This window comes from Cucurbita pepo, chromosome 1, assembly GCF_057944985.1.
Source record: "Cucurbita pepo subsp. pepo isolate OVF chromosome 1, ASM5794498v1, whole genome shotgun sequence".
Lineage (NCBI taxonomy): Eukaryota > Viridiplantae > Streptophyta > Magnoliopsida > Cucurbitales > Cucurbitaceae > Cucurbita > Cucurbita pepo.
The window spans coordinates 2,695,268-2,714,250 of record NC_141798.1 but is presented as its reverse complement, the minus strand read 5'-3'; the positions used below and the strand labels follow the sequence as shown (position 1 = coordinate 2,714,250).

Here is an 18,983-nt window from a genome sequence, read left to right as displayed (position 1 = left end):
ATTAGATTAAGACACATGTTAAGAAATTAATAATATTTTAAAATATTATGTAATTTTGAAATCTTTCCATCTGTAATTATTTATTTAATTTCGGTGGCGATCGAGCAGGGCGTTTCTGCACGCGCCGTCTGTCTTAAAAAAATGCCGGCAAAATAATAAATAAATAAAAAAAAACGAAAATGGGCAACGCGCCAAGAGGAGGGGTAAAAATGTCCATTAAAGAAAAACGGTAAACGAACTGAGGGCGAGTGAGAGAAAAGCGAGTGAGGAATCATCCAATCTCAAAGAGAACAAACATCCTCTTCTGGCAGCGGCGAGTGGTTTACAAACCCTAATTTCCCAAAATTTCTCAACTCTTTGCCCCACTCGCGGTGTCAATCCCCACTCGCTCGCCCCTTTGTTTCAGCTTCTTCACTCTCCCAGAGATTCTCCAGGTCCAACTTTTTTTTTCTTTTTATTTCCCTCTTCATACCCAATCACCTTCCGTGTTCTCGATCTTCTCGTTCTTTCAGTTTTTTTTTTTTTTTTTATCTGTGATTTGCTTGAGATTTTCGCTATGTTGAATCTTGTTGGGTTTGGTGTATTATAATGCTCGTGACTGTGTGTGGTGGAATTGTTGTCTGTAACGGTAGTGTTGATTGTTCTTCGAGAAAGAGCTGGGAGAATGGAGGTCGGTGGTTCCGGTTTTTTTTTTTATTTTTTTTTTTGGAAGTAGGAACATTAAGAAACGGAAGGATCGTCGACTTTGGATTGGAGTGTGACTACATTGTCACATTGTGGAGTTTTTTAGCTGCTGGATGATGGATGTGTGTGTGTATCCAGTTGCCGCTTGCTTCCTGCCTTTTTTCGATCTTCTGTGGCGAATTTTATCAGAGGCGGCCAAATTAAGCGGGAAAATTGGAAAATTTGAGTGGGAATCAGTTCTTCCACCACCTAGCGTTGCGGCCTCCTGCGGCGAATTTCATCTGTGTAATGGACTTCAACACCCAGAGGAATGCTACGAAGTTACTGTGGCGAATTTCATTTGGTAACCTATATATATGCCTACGTATGGTTATAACCTTTGCATAGTATCTTGATTTACTACCTCTGACATGGGTAGTGCCGGTCTTACAATGAATGATCCTTCAACTTTCTAATTCAGTGGTTTAAGATGCTCAAAATCATATCGACTTTGACGATCCATAACTAACTAACTTGTATTTGGACACTTTTGATCTAAATCTTTAAGATACAGACCAGCCCAAATTCTGTACAATGACCTTTTACGTTTTTTTAAAAAAATCTTTTAGTTTTTGTCTGCTATGTGTACGTAGATCAACTGAGGTACCGACAGTTTGCCAAGTGTTCCCGGCATGAATGAACCAGTGATATCATTCTAGTGTCTAGTATGATGTGAAGTTGAAAATTGAACTACTTTAGGTGCTTGTCCTTTTCGTTATTCAGTAGAATACTCAAGTGAAATGCTTTTGGTAACAGGGAAAGCTTCGTTGGACCTGGGTCCTTAGGATATCACTTCAGAAAATATGGATCTAACGTACCTGTAGAAATTGGAATTGATGATACAGTTGATATATAGTAATTTGTTTCTTTGTGTTTAATAGCGAGCTTTATATATTAAGCATTTTTGTAGATACTTTGTTGGGTTTTTGTTTGTTTGTTTGTTTCTATGTCTTTTTGTTGCAGGGAGGGGGCCCATGATTGTCTTTCGTCCTATAATATTTGTAGATGATTAAGTGTGCATATAATTTTTTCTCTTTTCATCGTTATCTTTGCAAATTGCAAATTGTTTTGTCTTCCTTTTCAACCATTATTTGTAAAGCTACCACTGAGGAGAATAAAACTTCATGTGAAATTCCTTGCATGGGGCAGTGTCATTGAAAGAATTATGTTGTCTGTCTTGTTGGGTTTCAATTCGCAGATTAAAAGGAGAAACTTTCTGCAGGTCTTTTGGTTCATTGTGTAAGTTCGAAATCTCGATGACTGAAGGTCGAAAATGTTACTGTTAAGATAAAAAATGTGAGAATGGAACTATACCGTTGCTATCTCATGATATTAAATTTTAGTTCCTTCACTAGCAAACAGCCTTTGATTTTGTGAAATAATGTTGTAGAGTTAACTATATGCAAGCAAGCAGCAGTAATCTGCTCCATTCATTATGGGCACAAGTAGGTATAGATCCTATAACTTAAGAGACTGGGAATCTGTTGTCAATTTAGAAGACCTTATTTATGTGTATGCGCGTAGAAGTCAAATAATAGTCTTTAAAATGTTCACTATTTAATGTCCATTTCAGGTATCAAAACTCATTAGCCATTGGCTCTTCTCATCATGGATATAGATCTTAGGTTGCCTTCTGGTGAGCATGACAAAGATGAAGAATCAAATGCAATTAATAATATGTTGGATGTGAAAGAAAAACTTCATAATGGAGTTATTGGGAGTGGAAGTATGGTTGATACTACAGAGGGGATGCACGTTGAAGATGGTGGAGATTTAAATCCTCCTCTGTTAGACATGGTAGTGTTTAAAGAGGACACAAATTTGGAACCACTTCCTGGTATGGAATTTGAATCACACAGTGAAGCATATTCCTTTTATCAGGAATATGCTCGCTCTATGGGATTCAACACAGCAATACAAAATAGCCGCCGTTCAAAGACATCAAGGGAATTTATTGATGCAAAATTTGCTTGTTCCCGTTATGGTATGAAGAGAGAGTATGATAAGTCCTTCAATCGTCCACGTATAAGGCAAACTAAACAAGAAAGTGACAATTCAACTGGTCGAAGAGCATGTGCGAAGACAGACTGCAAAGCTAGCATGCATGTGAAGAGGAGGGCGGATGGTAAATGGGTTATTCATAGTTTTTTTAAGTTGCATAACCACGAGCTTTTACCAGCTCAAGCTGTCAGTGAACAAACAAGAAAGATGTATGCTGCGATGGCTAGGCAGTTTGCTGAATACAAAAATGTGGTAGGGCTGAAGAATGACTCCAAGAAGCCCTTTGATAAGGTCTGCAGTTTGGCTTTTGAAGCTGGCGATGCAAGGGTTTTACTTGACTTCTTTACTCAGATGCAGAATTTGAACTCTAACTTCTTTTATGCTGTAGATATTGGCGAATATCACCGGCTAAGGAATTTATTTTGGATTGATGCAAAAAGTAGGCATGACTATATTTATTTTAATGATGTGGTTTCTCTTGATACTACCTACATTAGAAATAAATATAAGATGCCCCTTGCTTTCTTTGTTGGGGTGAATCAACATTATCAATTTATGTTGCTAGGATGTGCTTTGCTATCAGATACAAGTCCAGCAACATATGCATGGTTATTACGTACATGGTTGAAAGCAATTGGTGGACAGGCTCCAAAAGTCGTTATCACTGATCATGATAAGGTACTGAAATCACTTATTCCAGAGGTGCTTCCAAATGTGTATCATCACTTCACTTTGTGGCATATATTAGGAAAACTTTCTGAAAACCTTGGTAATGTAATGAAACAACATGATAATTTTATGGCAAAATTTGAAAAATGCATATATAGGTCATGGACAAAGGAAGAGTTTGATAAAAGGTGGTGGAAACTGGTTAACAGATTTGAACTCAAGGAAAATGAGTTGGTTCAGTCCTTATGTGAAGATCTAAGACACTGGGCGCCTACATACATGAAAGATGTCTTTTTGGCTGGAATGTCCACAGCACAACGATCTGAAAGTGTAAACTCTTTCCTAGATAAGTATTTGCACAAGAAGACCACTGTACAAGAGTTTGTGAAACAGTATGATGCAGTTTTACAGGATAGGTATGAAGAGGAAGCAAAAGCTGATTTTGATACTTGGAACAAACAACCCACCTTAAAATCTCCTTCACCATTTGAGAAGAACGTTTCGGGGCTGTACACACATGCAGTATTTAAAAAATTTCAAGTTGAGGTCTTAGGTGCTGTTGCTTGCCATCCTAGGAGGGAAAAGCAAGATGATGAAAACATTACCTATCAAGTTCAAGATCTTGATAAGAAACTTGACTTCATTGTTGTATGGAATGAACTGAAGTCGGAAGTTTCTTGTCTATGCCGGTTATATGAATCTAAAGGTTACCTTTGTAGACATGCTATGATTGTTCTTCAAATTTGTGAACTTTCTACTATTCCACCTCAATATATTTTAAAACGGTGGACAAAAGATGCTAAGAGCCACCAATTAATGGGAGAAGAACCTGAGCCAGGACAATCTCGGGTGCATCGGTACAATGATCTATGCCAACGAGCATTGAGATTGATTGAAGAGGGATCTTTGTACCGAGAGAGTTACAGTATTGCAGTGCATGCACTCGATGAAACGCTTGGACATTGTATTGGTATCAATAGTTCTAACAGAACTGTTTTAGAAGCTGGTACATCGGCAGCTCATGGTCTACTCTGCATTGAAGACGACAATCAGATTAGAAACATAGGCAAGACAAACAAGAAAAAAAATCCAACTAAGAAACGGAAGGTTAGTTGTTGCACTTTGGTGTTTTATGTTTTAAGTACGTGTTGAAAATGACACTTTTGAATTTCAGGTGAATTTCGAGTCTGATGTCATGACTGTTGGAGCACAAGATAGCTTGCAGCAGATGGTTTGTCTGTCACCTTCATTATTATTATAATAATAAAATCATCCACGTTAATTTTCAACTCTTGCTTGTATTGATCCTGTTCGTTTGGAATATATTATGAAGTAAAATATATATTTTTTTAATTAGGGCTATACTTAACCTGGAGGGTTTGACTGTTGGAATTTGTTATTAAAACAATGTTCGTAACGTCTCAATCTCACCGCTAGCAGATATAAGGGTGTGAGATCCTACATCGGTTGGGGAGGAGAACAAAATATTTTATATAAGTGTGTGGAAACCTTTCCCTATCAAATACGTTTTAAAAACCTTAAGAAAAAACTCGAAAGGAAAAGTCTAAAGAGGACAATATCTGCTAACAGTGGACTGGACCCGTTACAATGTTGATTCAAAATATTTTGGAGAACCCTGAGATATTGATAATGAAAATACTACATTTTTTAAGAAATTAGAACTGAAGAAGTATCAGTCCATAGAAACGTAATTCGACTGGGTGGTAAGACGTCACCCGTATTTAGGCTTCAAGGATTCATCTGTGCGAAGTCTGATTTTGTAGGAAGAAAAATCTCCAAAACCTTAAATTTTAGATCCTGCTAAAGAATTCAAGATGAACACCCAATCATTTTTCTGATTGAATTTGATCCAATCTTACCCTTCTGGAAAATGTCCGATTAAACTTATGTAACAACCAAACCTATTGCTAGCAGATATTGTCCTCTTTAGGCTTTCCCTTTCGGTCTTCTCTTCAAGGTTTTTAAAATGTCTCTGCTAGAGAGAGGTTTCCATACCCTTATAAAAAATGCTTCATTATCCTCCCCAACCGATGTGGGATCCCACAATCTATTCCCCTTCTGGGCCTAGCGTTCTCGCTGACACTCGTTCCCTTCTCCCATCGATGTGGGACCCCCCAAATCCACCCTCCTTCGGTGTCCAGCATCCTCGATGGCACATTGCTTCATGTCCATCCCCTTGGAGGTTCAGCCTCCTCGCTAGTACATCGCCTGGTGTCTGACTCTGATACCATTTGTAACAGCCCAAGTCCACCACTAGCAGATATTGTTCTCTTTGGGCTTTTCCTTTCAGGCTTCCCCTCAAGGTTTTTAAAACGCGTTTGCTAGGGAGAGGTATCACACCCTTATAAAGAATGCTTCGTTCTCCTCCCAAACCGATGTGGAATGGGATCTCACAACTTGAATCTTACAAATCCTGCTAAATAATTTAAGATGCCACATGCTCAATTTTCTCAATGAACTTGATCCAATCTTCCACTTCTGTTTTTAGGAAATTCTTTCTAAACTCCAAATTCCAGCAATCTTTCGAAGTTAATTATTATAGGTTCTACCGCTAGGTTCTGGTTTTGAACTTTTCAAATTTATTGGGGCATTATAAGTGATTAAATGTTCTTTAAAAAATTGTTCTATCTAAAGGTAAGCTACAAAGTATTGTCGATATGTATATGATTCTTTGCCTTCTCTCTTTCTCAGGACAAATTAAGCTCAAGAGCAGTAACCCTTGATGGCTATTTTGGCACACAGCCAAGTGTGCAAGGAATGGTATGATTTTCTTGAGTCTCTCTCTTTAGCATCTTAATTAGTGAACTGGCAAAGTTTTCAGTTCCATGCACTCATGTCTTCTCAGGTACAACTTAACTTAATGGCACCAACCCGTGATAATTATTATGGAAATCAACAGGCCATCGGAGGGCTGGTAAGCTTTATGGTGGCACAAAAATGTATGTGTGGGTTCAGACCAAGTACAATAGACATGAACTCATTGGAAATTCTGGGTTCTTTTATCTATAGGGGCAATTAAACTCAATAGCACCTAGCCATGATGGTTATTATGCTGATCAACAGAGTATCCATGCACTGGTATGTGACATTCGAGATGTGTTATTCAGCCTATTTGCATTCTAGTCACCACATTTTACAAAATTGGTTCATTCCTGCAGGGACAAATGGATTTCTTCCGAACACCGACTGGTTTCACCTATGGCATACGGGTTAGTTTACTGAACACGATGGATATCTTCCACTACATTATGCAATTTATATGTCATCCACATTCAATACTTTCCCTTGTGGCAGGATGATCCCAATGTACGAACAACTCAGTTGCATGATGATGCATCAAGACAAACATGATTAACTTCCAATCTTAGTGAAGGTGCTTCACTAGTGGATATTTGTATTTAGCCATAAAAATGAACTTATCATTTCCCAGGTGCAGGAAACAACACATTCTTCTAGTGTCTGTAAAAAAAGTTAGTGGCTGGAGATATACCAAATGTTGGTCCTCCTTAGGCGATTGTATCATAATAACAAGTATGTAGCTCTCATCATTATCATTTATTTTACATGGTTCTTATTCAAAGATGATAGCGTAATACCAACTCAGCCCAGAGTTATCTGTATGTTTGATTCTTAGTATGAAACAAAATGTAATTTTTAGAACGACTCGTTATAAACTGGTAGTTTCTTGTTTAAGGTGTAACTAGAGTAGGTGGAGATGGAATAGTTGGTTTCTGATTGAAAAATCTGTGGATTCAGGTCAAAGCTAAAGGTTTATATGGTCCGATGCTATCAAAGCCGTTGTTATCTAAATGGCGGCCAGAGCAGGATAAGAGAGGTTTGGTGAAGTTCCACGGTTCGATAAATTTCTTACCCGTGAAGATTATAGTCATCATCAATCAATCACGTATTTGTTTCTAGCTTCTATTTGTTTTTCCTCAAGTTTTCTCTCGGGATCGTATTCTTCTTCTCACAAGTCTAGTTGTTTTGAGGGGAAGGTTAAAAATGAAACTCACGAAATAATAAAGAGCAATCAAAGCTGATCTGAAATAGAGCACAAATAACACATGATATATCATGGAAATCTATCTTAACGAACAAAACTAAACCAAAATAGTGAAGTGAAAACATTTTAACAAAAACAGCACGCGCTGACATTTCCGCGCGTGTAGTTTTAGGAAAAACAGAACATCCCCAAATGTGGAATGCTTTATTTGAGCTAAAGATTCAATCTTGTTGCGCCGACAGAGCGTGGCAAAACCCAAAAGCGAGTGAATTTGACCCAATTCTTCCAAATTCTTCCCCACAGTTTTGAATCGGCGAGTGAGTTTCAAGCCCTACTTTCCCCAATCAAAGGAACCCCCTTCCCCACTCGCGCAAATCCTCCACTCGCTGCTACAGCCTTTTGCTTCGCTTCCCGGATTCTTAAGAAACCGTTCTTTCTTCAGGTTTCTCTCAACTTCATGCCAGCCTCTTCTTTCTCGTTTTTGTTTTACTTTTAGTCTTATTTTGCTGGGTTTCTGTTTCATTTTTCTGCGATCCTGATGATGTTTTCTTATGGGCTCCCCCCCCCCCCCCCCCCCCCCCCCTATATCTGTTTTTTTGCTGAGGGAGTATCGATGGAGAATTGTATCTATATGTTTAGCGTTCTTAATGGGGTTTGGGAAATGTGCCATTCAATAGTTGCTGCTCCTTCCCCTCCCACTTAGTTTTAGCTAAGCCGAGAAGGGTTTTTCTGTATGTTTGGTTTCTCTATCAGAGTTGGGAAATTATGTCCTTATAGTACTCCGTACTTCTTGAATTGGGTTTCTGTCGATTATCACTTCTAGACTTTTGTCTCTGAGTTGCTAACAAATCTCTGTGCTTTTAGTCAGCGTAAAAGTTGACGTTTTAATGAACTTTCCTTTCAAGAATCTTGCGACATTAGGTCGGGTTTGTCTACAGGATTTCTAAAAAACAGGCAAATTGCAGTTCTCACAGATTTTAATGTCAGTCGTAGTGTAGATTTTGTAACTTATGGAGGAATATATGTTTAAAGTATTCGATGCCTCATTTGTTTGTAATTCGATGTCCCTGTTTTTAAAGTCTTTAATCTTGTGAATGTTGGCATTTGGTAATCTACATACTAAGTGTATTTGATTTGTTGAACAGGGTGAATTAAATAGCTTGAATAATGGATTTGAGAGTTCCTGGATTATGCCTTGGGATGTTGTCAAGTAAAGTGAGTGTGATCTCTCTTATCATTTCAGGATTATATAGAAAATGATTTGCAGGGAAATTCTGTCAAAGAGACAGATTGTAAATTATGCTTTGATGAAAAGGAAAGGATTATGTAGCAACATCTAGGTGAGATGTGAAAACTCTGCTTCTTACTGCTGGAAAAAATGGTCGACGTTGTGGCTGAAATGCATGATAGAGATGATGGAATTGTTAGTTTACCAAAGGACATCCTGTTTGAAGGGGACATAGATTTTGAGCCACGGTGTGGAATTGAATTTGAATCCCACGAAGCTGCATACACATTTTATCAAGATTATGCCAAATCAATGGGATTCACCACATCGATTAAGAATAGTCGACGTTCAAAGAAATCAAAAGAGTTTATTGATGCAAAATTTGCATGTTCAAGATATGGAGTTACTCCAGAATCTGAGAATGGAAATAGTCGAAGGCCAAGCGTGAAAAAAACCGACTGTAAAGCCAGTATGCATGTGAAGAGAAGGCCAGATGGAAGATGGATTATTCATGAGTTCATAAAAGATCATAATCATGAGTTTTTACCTGCTCTTGCATATCATTTCCGCATCCATAGGAATGTAAAGCTTGCAGAGAAGAACAACATCGACATATTACATGCTGTTAGTGAAAGAACACGGAGGATGTATGTTGAGATGTCGAAAAAACGTGGCGTGTACAGAAATGTCGGTTTCCCGCAGATTGACACAACTTATCAGTTCAACAAAGGCCAGTATTTAGCGCTTGATGACGGTGATGCGCAAGTATTGCTGGAGTATTTTAAGCGTATCCAAAAGGAGAATCCTTACTTTTTCTATGCTATAGACTTAAATGAAGAGCAGCGTCTGAGAAACTTGTTTTGGGTCGATGCCAAAAGTAGGAACGATTATGTTAGTTTCAGTGACGTTGTTTCATTCGATATATCATACATTAAAACCAATGATAAGCTTCCCTTTGCTCCTTTCATTGGAGTGAACCATCACGGGCAGTCAATGGTGCTTGGTTGTGCATTGGCTGCAGATTGCACTAAACCAACATTTACCTGGTTGTTGAAGACATGGCTTAGAGCAATGGATGGTCAAGCTCCCAAAGTTATCATTACCGATCAGGACAAAGCCTTGAAATTAGCCATTGAAGAACTGTTTCCAAATACCCGCCATTGCTTTGCTCTTTGGCATATAATGGAAAAGATTCCTGAAACTCTTGCTCATGTAATCAAACGACACGAAAACTTCTTGTCAAAATTTAAAAAGTGCATTTTTGAAGTCGTGGACGGATGAGCAATTTGATATGAGATGGTGGAAGATGGTTACTAGATTTGAGCTTCAAGATGACAAATGGATTCAATCATTATATGATGATCGTAGAAAATGGGTACCAACTTATATGGAGGAAATCTTCTTGGCTGGAATGTCAACTGCTCAACGTTCTGATAGTACGAACGCTTTCTTTGACAAATACATTCATAAGAAAATTACGCTTAAGGAGTTCTTGAAACAATATGGAAACATTCTGCAAAATAGATATGAAGAGGAAACAATAGCAGATTTTGATACATTACACAAACAACCAGCCTTGAAATCTCCTTCTCCCTGGGAAAAACAAATGTCTACAATTTACACGCACACAATATTTAAGAAATTCCAAGTTGAAGTTTTGGGCATAGTTGGCTGTCATCCAAGAAAAGAAAGTGAAGATGGTGGCATTACTACATTCAGAGTTCTGGACTGTGAGAAAGATGAGCATTTTTTAGTGAAGTGGCATGAATTGAACTCTGAAGTTTCTTGTTTCTGTCGTTTGTTTGAATATAATGGTTTTCTTTGTAGACATGCATTGATTGTGTTACATATGCATCGTTTTTCAAGCATCCCACCTCAATATCTTCTAAAAAGGTGGACAAAAGATGCAAAGAGCAGGCAAGCAAATACTACTGAAGGAACAGACTTCAGACAGAACAGAGTACAACGTTACAATGATCTATGTATAAAAGCTATTGATTTAAGTGAAGAAGGATCACAATCAGAGGAGTGTTATAATATTGTCATTCGTGCATTAGTAGAAGCTCTGAAGAATTGTGTCAATATTAACAACTCAAAAAGTGCTCCAGCAGAATCGAGCGTTAATGGCTACGGTCTACGTGAGGAAGAGGAGAACCAAGAAAGCATAGCTGCTAAAGCAAATAAGAGGAGTACGAACAGAAAACGAAAGGTTGGTTTTCCAGTCAGTGTTTGATGTGCTAAGACAAACAAGGCAGAAACATTTTTTGATTCTGGAATTCCTTTGTTCAGGTACAAACAGAAACAGATATGATACTTGATGAATCCCAGAACAACTTGCAGCAAATGGTTGAATCTCCCTACTATGTTCTTCGTTAGCAATGTGCATTTATCATCATAGATAAGCAAATTCTTATTGGATTTTCTACTTGCAGGATGGTTTAATCTCAGATAGCATGACCCTGAGTGGATATTATGGATCCCAACAGAATGTTCAAGGATTGGTAGGATATTTTATTAGCTTATGACTTCATAGATGCTATTGTTAAGCTACTGGTGATTGCAGGTACAGTTGAACTTGATGGAGCCTCCCCGCGATGCGTCGTATTATGTCAATCAACAAAGTATTCAAGGGCTGGTTAGTCTTGCTATGGTTCTGTTAGATACTCAATGATCATGAAGGTTGTTTAATTGTTTATGAATCAAGTTCAATATATTATTTTTTCAGGGACAATTGAATACAATTGCAGCCAGTCAGGATGGGTTTTTTGGGGCGCAGCATAATGGCATTCATGCACTGGTATCTGAGATTATTTCAAAAAATATACTAGAGGGAACGTTTTCTTCAACAGATATCTGAAAGATCTTTTTCTGGTTGAATTTACATACAGGTGGATTATCGGCCAGCAACAAGTTATAGTTATAGTTTACAGGTCTGTTTAATAAGTTATTTTAGAACTGTGCTGCAATCTTTTGTTGGTGGTTTGACTGTTCTTAACCTGTAAAAACTATTGCAGGATGAGCAACATTTAAGATCTGCCCAGCTTCATGGCAGTACTTCAAGACATACTTGATGAACCAACAGACATCTTTTCATGGTTAGTTGAGCTGTACAAAAAGTATATACATGACACAGGCCCAGACGCCGTAGTATGCCACGTAGTTTCGATACTCGATTGTCTTTTACTTAGAATAGTGATAGAAGAAAAAGCTGCATATTTATCAGTTAGCTTAGCTTTGTTATTTAGGCTGTCCAAAGAGCAGTTTCATCTCAACAAGTTGATAAATGCTTAGTTCCAAGAGTAATCTGTTCGATTCGACTCTCTGTCGAGAATTCTTACTAAACATGTATATTTCTGCTCGAGGATAACGCACCATTATTAATGAACTGAACCGACATCCAATGAACTAAATTCTCCCTAGTGAGAAGAAAGATATATATTTCCCAAGCATTATCATGTAGCACAAATAAGTGTACCATATTCATGGGGTGACAAGAATGTTAGCTATCAATTTACTTGTGATCTTCTTCTCAGTTTGCACCACAACCCACTTTTGGTATGTATGGTAGCCCCAGTGACTAGTTCCACAGATTCTGGACTTCCTTTTAGTTGCACATCAAACTTCTGCAGCAACATGGCCAGTGCTATAGTTGACTCCATTAGAGCAAATTGATCTCCCACACATTTTCTAGGTCCTCCTCCAAATGGCAAGAAGGAAAAGTCTGATATAATCTGAGATAGTCGTCAGAATGAATCCATCATTAACCGATATTGATCATGATGCATCTGTTTTATATTAGGACCAATGGTTGGTACGTTACCTCATTTGGGTATAGAGCTCCCGGGCTTCTAGAAGGATCGAAACCATCCCATCCTTCGATTCCATCGCTCACTTTGTTTACCTGAAATCTCTCTGGTTCGAAATCTTGAGGGTTATCCCAGAAGTATGGGGATCTATGGAGATTGTAAACCTAAAAGTTACAGAATAGGTTCATGAAAAGCAAGTAGACAACATGCAAATGGAAGAGAGTGAAAGAGACATCAGAATATTCTCAGCTTTACCACAAAAAAGAACCAATGCAATTAAAAACACTCAGAATAAGCACCCTCCAGTGCCATCTTCAACTTACAGAGATGAAGATGTCAGTCCCTGCAGGAATTGGATATCCATTTTTGTCACCATTATATCCTCCTGCACAATTACCATTGCCCACATGGCTTAAGGGTATAATAACAGCATTATCTTTAAGGTTGAAAAGACGAGAGAGAAGACCATTCGACTAAACTTTGTGTATGCTTAACATATTCAACCATCAAAGCTGAACAGCTCTTCTTAGCTAGCTCTAGCTTTCCAGAACACATTCAGGACATGGTGATTTAAACAGAAAATTTCCCTTCAATGTTCTCTTTGCACCACTTACATGTGATGAAGGTTATTTTCAGTTGGTACCTGGTAATGTATCTGGTTTGAGAGCTCGTCTTATTAGCAATGGTGGTTGAGGAAACAAACGAAGAGTCTCCGCGATGATAAGTCTGATGTACCTGATAGCATATTACAAAACTGTAAGTACCAAACTTCACTCAAGCAAATATGCTCACAAATCTATGAAAATTGGAACAACTGAACTGATGTGTCTCCATTTTAACTCTTAAGCTTTGAGGGAAACAAAAAAGAGAGTATTAAGCAGAATACTTGGAAACAGAGATCTTTCTTACTTCAATTCTTTGAGTAATTCAAAATTTGGCCTTCCCTTGCCAAGAACCAAATCAATCTCTTCTTGAGCTCTTTTCATTTTTGAAGGGTTCTGCAAAACCAACAATGAGGCCTTACCTTAAACAAAAGAAGCCATCATAGAACTTGAATCTATATCACTTTTATGAATGATGGCAACGAGGCAGAGCCAAATGCTTACTTGTGCAAGCAAAAAAACAGCCCATGTAAGCACAGCAGCAGTTGTTTCATGGCCAGCAATAAGCATCGTCATCAGATCATCCCTAAGCTGTTGACATTACATATATAGATGTGAAAGTTGATCAAGGTAAACACATTTTACCCATTTATAATCTGATAGGTAAGGAAAAATCTGAGACCTTCCTATCCTCTTGAACACTTTTTAGACACTTACCCGAAAAGTATTACTCTATTGTAGCCTAACTACCTAGCTGCATTCGACTTCACAACTTAAACTTTGACTATTGCTTTACCTGTCGATCATCGACATCAGCTCCCCGCATATCAACTAAGAAACGCAAAAGACTGGCATCCTGAAAAATATGACATAATACAGTGAGCCATTTATGATCTTTGTGAAGCATCTAAAGTCCAACACCTGGAAACACTCAGGAGGATAGAAGAGACACCTTAAGATTTAAATAGTCCCTTTGCTGCAATTTCTCGACATCGGCTTCCTGTTAGGAGATGCAACCAAAGTCAAGTCCAGGCTGTTGCTTCAAACAAATTTGTTCTGACATGCCTACACAATGAGTAACTAAGGTGTGTACTAATTAAAGGCACCTGTGACATGGAAAACAAAGGACAGATCTATGCCTTGCTTCACCATGGAAGAAGAAAAGAAGAAAACAGCTCAAAAAGGTTCAAGCAAGAAAGAGTAGTTTCTTAAACTAGCTTGTCAGTTATTGCTTTCAATAGATTTTTCAAATATGGGTCTTAGGCTCATAGTTGGAAGAAGAATTCGGTATGTTGATGTCCTAATCAATAACCTACTATGAACTATTTGTGTATCTTGCTCAAACAATGTGTTTATTTCTACAAGAAAATAAAAACACAGCCACGGGTAGAGATTTGAATATGATCGAGTTTTGTAGTTGTAGCAGCTAAAGTCCACCGCTAGCAGATATTGTCCTCCTTGAGATTTCCCTTAAGGTTTTAAAACGCGTCTGTTAGGGAGAGGTTTCCACACCCTTGTAAAGAATGCTTCGTTTCCTTCTCCAACCAATGTGGGATCTCACAATCTACCCCCCTTGGGTGCCCAGCGTCCTCGTTGGCATACTGCCTGGTGTATGGCTCTGATACCATTTGTAACAGCCAAAACCCGCCGCTAGCAGATATTGTCCTCTTTAAGCTTTCCCTTTCAGGCTTCCCCTCAACATAAAAGAATGAAATTTAACTTATAAAGATGCTAAAAGATCATCAATATGAATATAAATTGCAAACGATAGCAACATGGCAAGATTTCCTACTTTCCTAGAAAAGTTTACTTCACCAGAAAAATTTGCCAACTTAAGTGTCAAGCCTCAGCTCACCTCTCGGGTTTCTCTTGCGTTTCGTATTAGGCCATCGAGACAGTCGTTAATAACCTTAAGGTCACTATGGAATTTACGTTGCCTCGGGACTATCCACCTTGCCAAAGGTACTTTCCAATATGGGATATAGAAAGTTGATCTATGCTCTGCTTCAAACAGGGTTCCATATACAGCCTGCAAAATATTTGTAAAAGTGCCGATTAAGAATGCTTGATGTTCATGGTTTAGGTATGCACTAGACATAAAATTAAGACGACAAAAACCATACGATCTCTAAAAATAACGGGACACCAGACACAACCTGGATCATGTTACAAAGAGGTTCCAAATCCTAGCTTGATAACGAACAAACAAACCACCATATACGTGTAGGATTATAATGTGGATAGTTCGATTTCTTCAAACCTTAATCACTGGGGATTCCTTGGTTACAGAACCAAAATCATAGTTGAAAACACCAAGTCCAATGATATCAAGAGCCAAATTTGAAAACTCTGCTTCCATATCCAACTCAATGGTTTTATCCTCCTGACCTTCACCTTCTCCTAAAAGCTTCTCTAATTTTCGTATCGATCGTTCTGAACAATCAGCGAACACTTTGGCCATAGCTTCCAAGTATAACGCGTGGAATCCAGGAGCTATAACTGTAACTCAAAATGAAATCATTCAACATCTTTAAAAGGTTATAAAGCAGAAGTCAATATATTGATCAAATTTTGCTTGCTCACCTCGTCTCCTCTGCTTCCAAGTGTCTAAGTCAGCTGGTATTAGTCCTTTACCCATTATGGGTTCTAGAATATCAGCAAGCACTCCCTAGTTGAGTATATTTACAGTACCAATAAGACGTTATGACAACACAAAGTGCTAAGTATATTTGATTAGTATGGAATTTTACATGAATATTGCGGCTAATCTGAAGAAAAGCTGTAAGAACATCGACAATACTAGCCATGTCCTCTACTGTATTGATAATGACCAAATTCACTCAAACCAACAAATCAGTGTACTAACGTTTTAGCTAATCTTTCATGTGGTTGTTTACATAACTATTAAACAGATAAATTCAGATGTTACATTTTCCTTTCAAGAAAAGAGATAACAACATCAGGATAGTACAAGAAATAGCTCATTAAGAAGAAAAGAAAAAAAGTGGTAGATGGTCCATGTAACGACCCGAGGCCACCGCTAGTAGATCTTGTCCACTTTGGCCCATTACGTATCGTTGTTAACCTCACGATTTTGATACGCATCTACTTGGGAGAGGTTTCCACACCCTTATAAGGAATGTCTCGTTCCCCTATTTGTAACAACCCGAGGCCACCGCTAGTAGATATTATCTGTTTTGGCCCATTACGTATCGTCGTCAGCCTCACGGTTTTAAAATGGGTCTACTAGAAAGCGGTTTCCACACCCTTATATGAAATGTTTCGTTCTCCCATTTGTAACAACCCAAGGCTACCGCTAGCAAATATTGTCTGCTTTGGCCCGTTGCATAACGTCGTCAGCCTCACAGTTTTAAATCGCGTCTACTAGGGAGAGGTTTCCACACTCTTATAAGGAATGTTTCGTCCTCCATTTGTAACAACCCGAGGCCACCGCTAGCAAATATTGTCCGCTTTGGCCCATTACGCATCGTCGTTAGCCTCACGGTTTTAAAACGTGTCTACTAGGGAGAGGTTTACACACCCATATAAGGAATGTTTCGTTCCCTCATTTGTAACAGCGCAAGGCCACCACTAACAGATATTGTCCGCTTTGGCTCATTACGTATTGCTGTCAGCCTCACAGTTTTAAAACACGTCTACTAGGGAGAAGTTTCTACACTCTTATAAAGAATGTTTCGTTCCCCCATTTGTAACAACTCGAGGCCATCGCTAACAAATATTGTCCACTTTGATCCATTAGGTATCGCTGTCAGCTTCACAGTTTTAAAACGCATCTACTAGAGAGAGGTTTTCACACTCTTACAAGAAATGTTTCGTTCCCCCATTTGTAACAACCCGAGGCCACCGCTAACAAATGTTGTCCGCTTGGACCCATTACGTATCGCTGTTAGCCTCACAGTTTTAAAACGTGTCTACTAGGGAGAGGTTTCCACACTCTTGCAAGGAATATTCGTTCCCCCACTTGTAACAACCTGAGGCCATTGCTAGCACATATTGCCCGCTTTGGCTCATTACATATCGCTGTAAGCCTCACAGTTTTAAAACGCGTCAACTAGGGAGAAGTTTCCACACCCTTGTAAGGAATGTTTCGTTCCCCTCTCCAACCAATGTGGGATCTCATACTTCAAAATCTAGCTGAATTATACACTGCCTAACAATCAGAAAGAAAGAAGTTGATTCAACATTACCTTATCATAACTAAATGCATTTTCTCGAAGAATATATCTTGCCACAATGGGATCCGATACAACAACAAAGGCTTTTGGTCCAAAGGCAAGTTTATAAACAGATCCATGCTGCAACATGAAGAAAGAAATCAACAGGTAAATGTTCATTCCAAACCGAAGAAACATAGAGGACTTAGAGGACTTTTACACAACAATGTCCAACCATGTCGAACTAGCCACAACATCAACCGATCAACGACATTATAAGGCGTATAAGGGAACGAGTGTCCTTGTAAGGTCAGTTGAAGAAACTGATGAACAAGTTATGAAAGATATGCATACCTCTAAGAACCAATCATATAGTGCAAAAAAGAGTGGGCGACCAAACAAATCAGAGACTGCACCTTCAGCTATCGGCATAGATCCAAGATTTCCACCGTTTAACAAATTAGTTAGAAGATTGCTTGCATTGTCAAGTAAATTTCTCTTAGTTTTAGGTTCATCAACTTGAGTTGATTGGCATCTGCACAAACATTCAAACGATTGCCCTATAAACAACGAGTTCTACAAGCATAGCCACACTCTCTAAACAGAACAACAAAAACTACAGCGAATTTGAATGAATCAATCAAGATCCATTTCCGAAACCCATGAATGATTTCCCAAAAAATAGTGAAAAACAAGAGAAAACAAGCATATATATGCTATCTATCTGAGAATCAACCCAAACTTTCACCAAATTAAACTCACGAAAACAACTGAAACAGAAGCGAAAATCATCAGCAATGAAGAAAAACCGAAACAATTACCTAAGAACACGACCTCTACGATTGGATTTGAGATACTTGGCGGGTCGTCGCGGCATACCCACAAACCCAAATTCATTTTTCTGAAGGTTTCCATTGAAGACAGCGGAAGGCAGATTCGATAGCGAACTGGCCGCCATTACCATTCCCACAAACCAACCGAGCGGTGAAGCTTAATAAGTAAATCACTTGATGAACTGAGTGGAAGTGGGAGATAAACTTTTTTATTTCTTCAAAGGGAAAATCTATTGTACGGAAGGTCACAAAGAATTCGCAGTGCCTGACCTAATAAAGCTCTGTCGGAAAATGGTCGTCTGCTGAAGGATACTTTCGGTTGGTAAGATAAGAATTGAGGTGAATTCTGGGTGAGTAGTGCCGCTTACGAGCTGTCCACAAGCAGCAGATTTTGCGTGTTCGTCGTTAATACACTTGAAATTGGCTACTCAACGAGTTATGCACATCTAAATTTATGTTTTGGGTGTAAGATTATGATTTGTTTGTCGTTATCGATCGTCCTCAGCCTCATAGTTTTAAAACACGTCTATTAGGTAGAGGTTTCTATGTCCTTACAAGGGACGTTTCGTTCCCCTTACAATCTACCTCCTTGGGAAACCTTCGGTTTACACCCTTATAGAAAATGTTCCGTTCTCCTCACAATTCATCCCATTAGGGGCCAGTGTCCTTGTTGGCACACCATTCAGTAACCTGGCTATAATACCATCGGTAACAACTCAAACTCACTGCTAGCAAACAACCATTAGGGGCCAGTGTCCTTGTTAGCACACCATTCAGTAACCTAGCTATAATACCATTAGTAACAACTCAAACTCACTGCTAGCAGACTATTGTCTGCTTTAGCCCGTTACATACCGCCGTCAATATCATGGCTTAAAAATGCTGTTGTTAGAAAAAAAATTTCACGCCCTTATAAGAAAAA

The 18,983-nt window shown here is 38.6% G+C and overlaps 3 protein-coding genes across 10 annotated transcripts; 2 read left to right on the top strand and 1 right to left on the bottom strand.

The window, feature by feature from the left end:
- Positions 1–268: 268 nt before the first annotated feature.
- LOC111792326 (protein FAR-RED ELONGATED HYPOCOTYL 3) lies at positions 269–8,701 on the top strand. Of its 8 annotated transcripts, none has more exons than XM_087128637.1 (9): positions 269–434; positions 1,946–2,019; positions 2,297–4,500; positions 4,568–4,624; positions 6,106–6,174; positions 6,260–6,328; positions 6,424–6,492; positions 6,573–6,623; positions 6,709–7,034. In XM_087128637.1, exons 3-9 carry the CDS (start codon positions 2,332–2,334, stop codon positions 6,763–6,765), a joined length of 2,541 nt encoding a protein of 846 aa, XP_086984763.1. In that variant the 5' UTR covers positions 269–434; positions 1,946–2,019; positions 2,297–2,331; the 3' UTR covers positions 6,766–7,034. The 8 variants fall into 8 exon arrangements, 7 of the variants coding, with proteins under 7 accessions (XP_086984763.1, XP_086984756.1, XP_086984761.1 ...); XM_087128630.1 differs by having other exon boundaries at positions 2,114–4,500; XR_015422968.1 differs by lacking the exon at positions 269–434 and adding exons at positions 7,171–7,249; positions 8,563–8,701 and having other exon boundaries at positions 492–4,500; positions 6,709–6,945.
- A 94-nt stretch (positions 8,702–8,795) lies between these two features.
- On the top strand, positions 8,796–11,942 carry LOC111792335 (protein FAR-RED IMPAIRED RESPONSE 1). The gene is given in 8 exon segments (XM_087128644.1): positions 8,796–9,908; positions 9,910–10,854; positions 10,935–10,991; positions 11,078–11,146; positions 11,209–11,280; positions 11,371–11,442; positions 11,534–11,575; positions 11,660–11,942. Coding segments are annotated over 8 exon segments (2,427 nt in total). The 3' UTR covers positions 11,717–11,942.
- A 104-nt stretch (positions 11,943–12,046) lies between these two features.
- Positions 12,047–18,435, bottom strand: CYP97B3 (cytochrome P450, family 97, subfamily B, polypeptide 3). Its single transcript, XM_023673773.2, has 14 exons — positions 18,050–18,435; positions 17,583–17,763; positions 17,262–17,369; positions 15,637–15,721; positions 15,314–15,552; positions 14,909–15,082; positions 14,006–14,053; positions 13,850–13,909; positions 13,558–13,644; positions 13,361–13,449; positions 13,095–13,186; positions 12,775–12,836; positions 12,466–12,615; positions 12,047–12,376 (listed from the first exon to the last, which is right to left on the bottom strand). Exons 1-14 carry the CDS (start codon positions 18,190–18,192, stop codon positions 12,152–12,154), a joined length of 1,743 nt encoding a protein of 580 aa, XP_023529541.2. The 5' UTR covers positions 18,193–18,435; the 3' UTR covers positions 12,047–12,151.
- Between the last annotated feature and the right edge of the window lie 548 nt (positions 18,436–18,983).

Bases quoted from the DNA above. Each gene is read 5' to 3' on its own strand.
- LOC111792326 (XM_087128635.1), top strand. From the start codon at position 2,332: ATGGATATAGATCTTAGGTTGCCTTCTGGTGAGCATGACAAAGATGAA. The intron at 4,501-4,567 runs GTTAGTTGTTGC...TTTGAATTTCAG, and splicing joins ATCCAACTAAGAAACGGAAG to GTGAATTTCGAGTCTGATGT. The intron at 6,493-6,572 runs GTATGTGACATT...TCATTCCTGCAG, and splicing joins AACAGAGTATCCATGCACTG to GGACAAATGGATTTCTTCCG.
- CYP97B3 (XM_023673773.2), bottom strand. From the start codon at position 18,192: ATGGTAATGGCGGCCAGTTCGCTATCGAATCTGCCTTCCGCTGTCTTC. The intron at 17,370-17,582 runs GTATGCATATCT...TTCATGTTGCAG, and splicing joins TATATGATTGGTTCTTAGAG to CATGGATCTGTTTATAAACT. The intron at 13,645-13,849 runs GTAAAGCAATAG...TAATGTCAACAG, and splicing joins CTGATGTCGATGATCGACAG to CTTAGGGATGATCTGATGAC.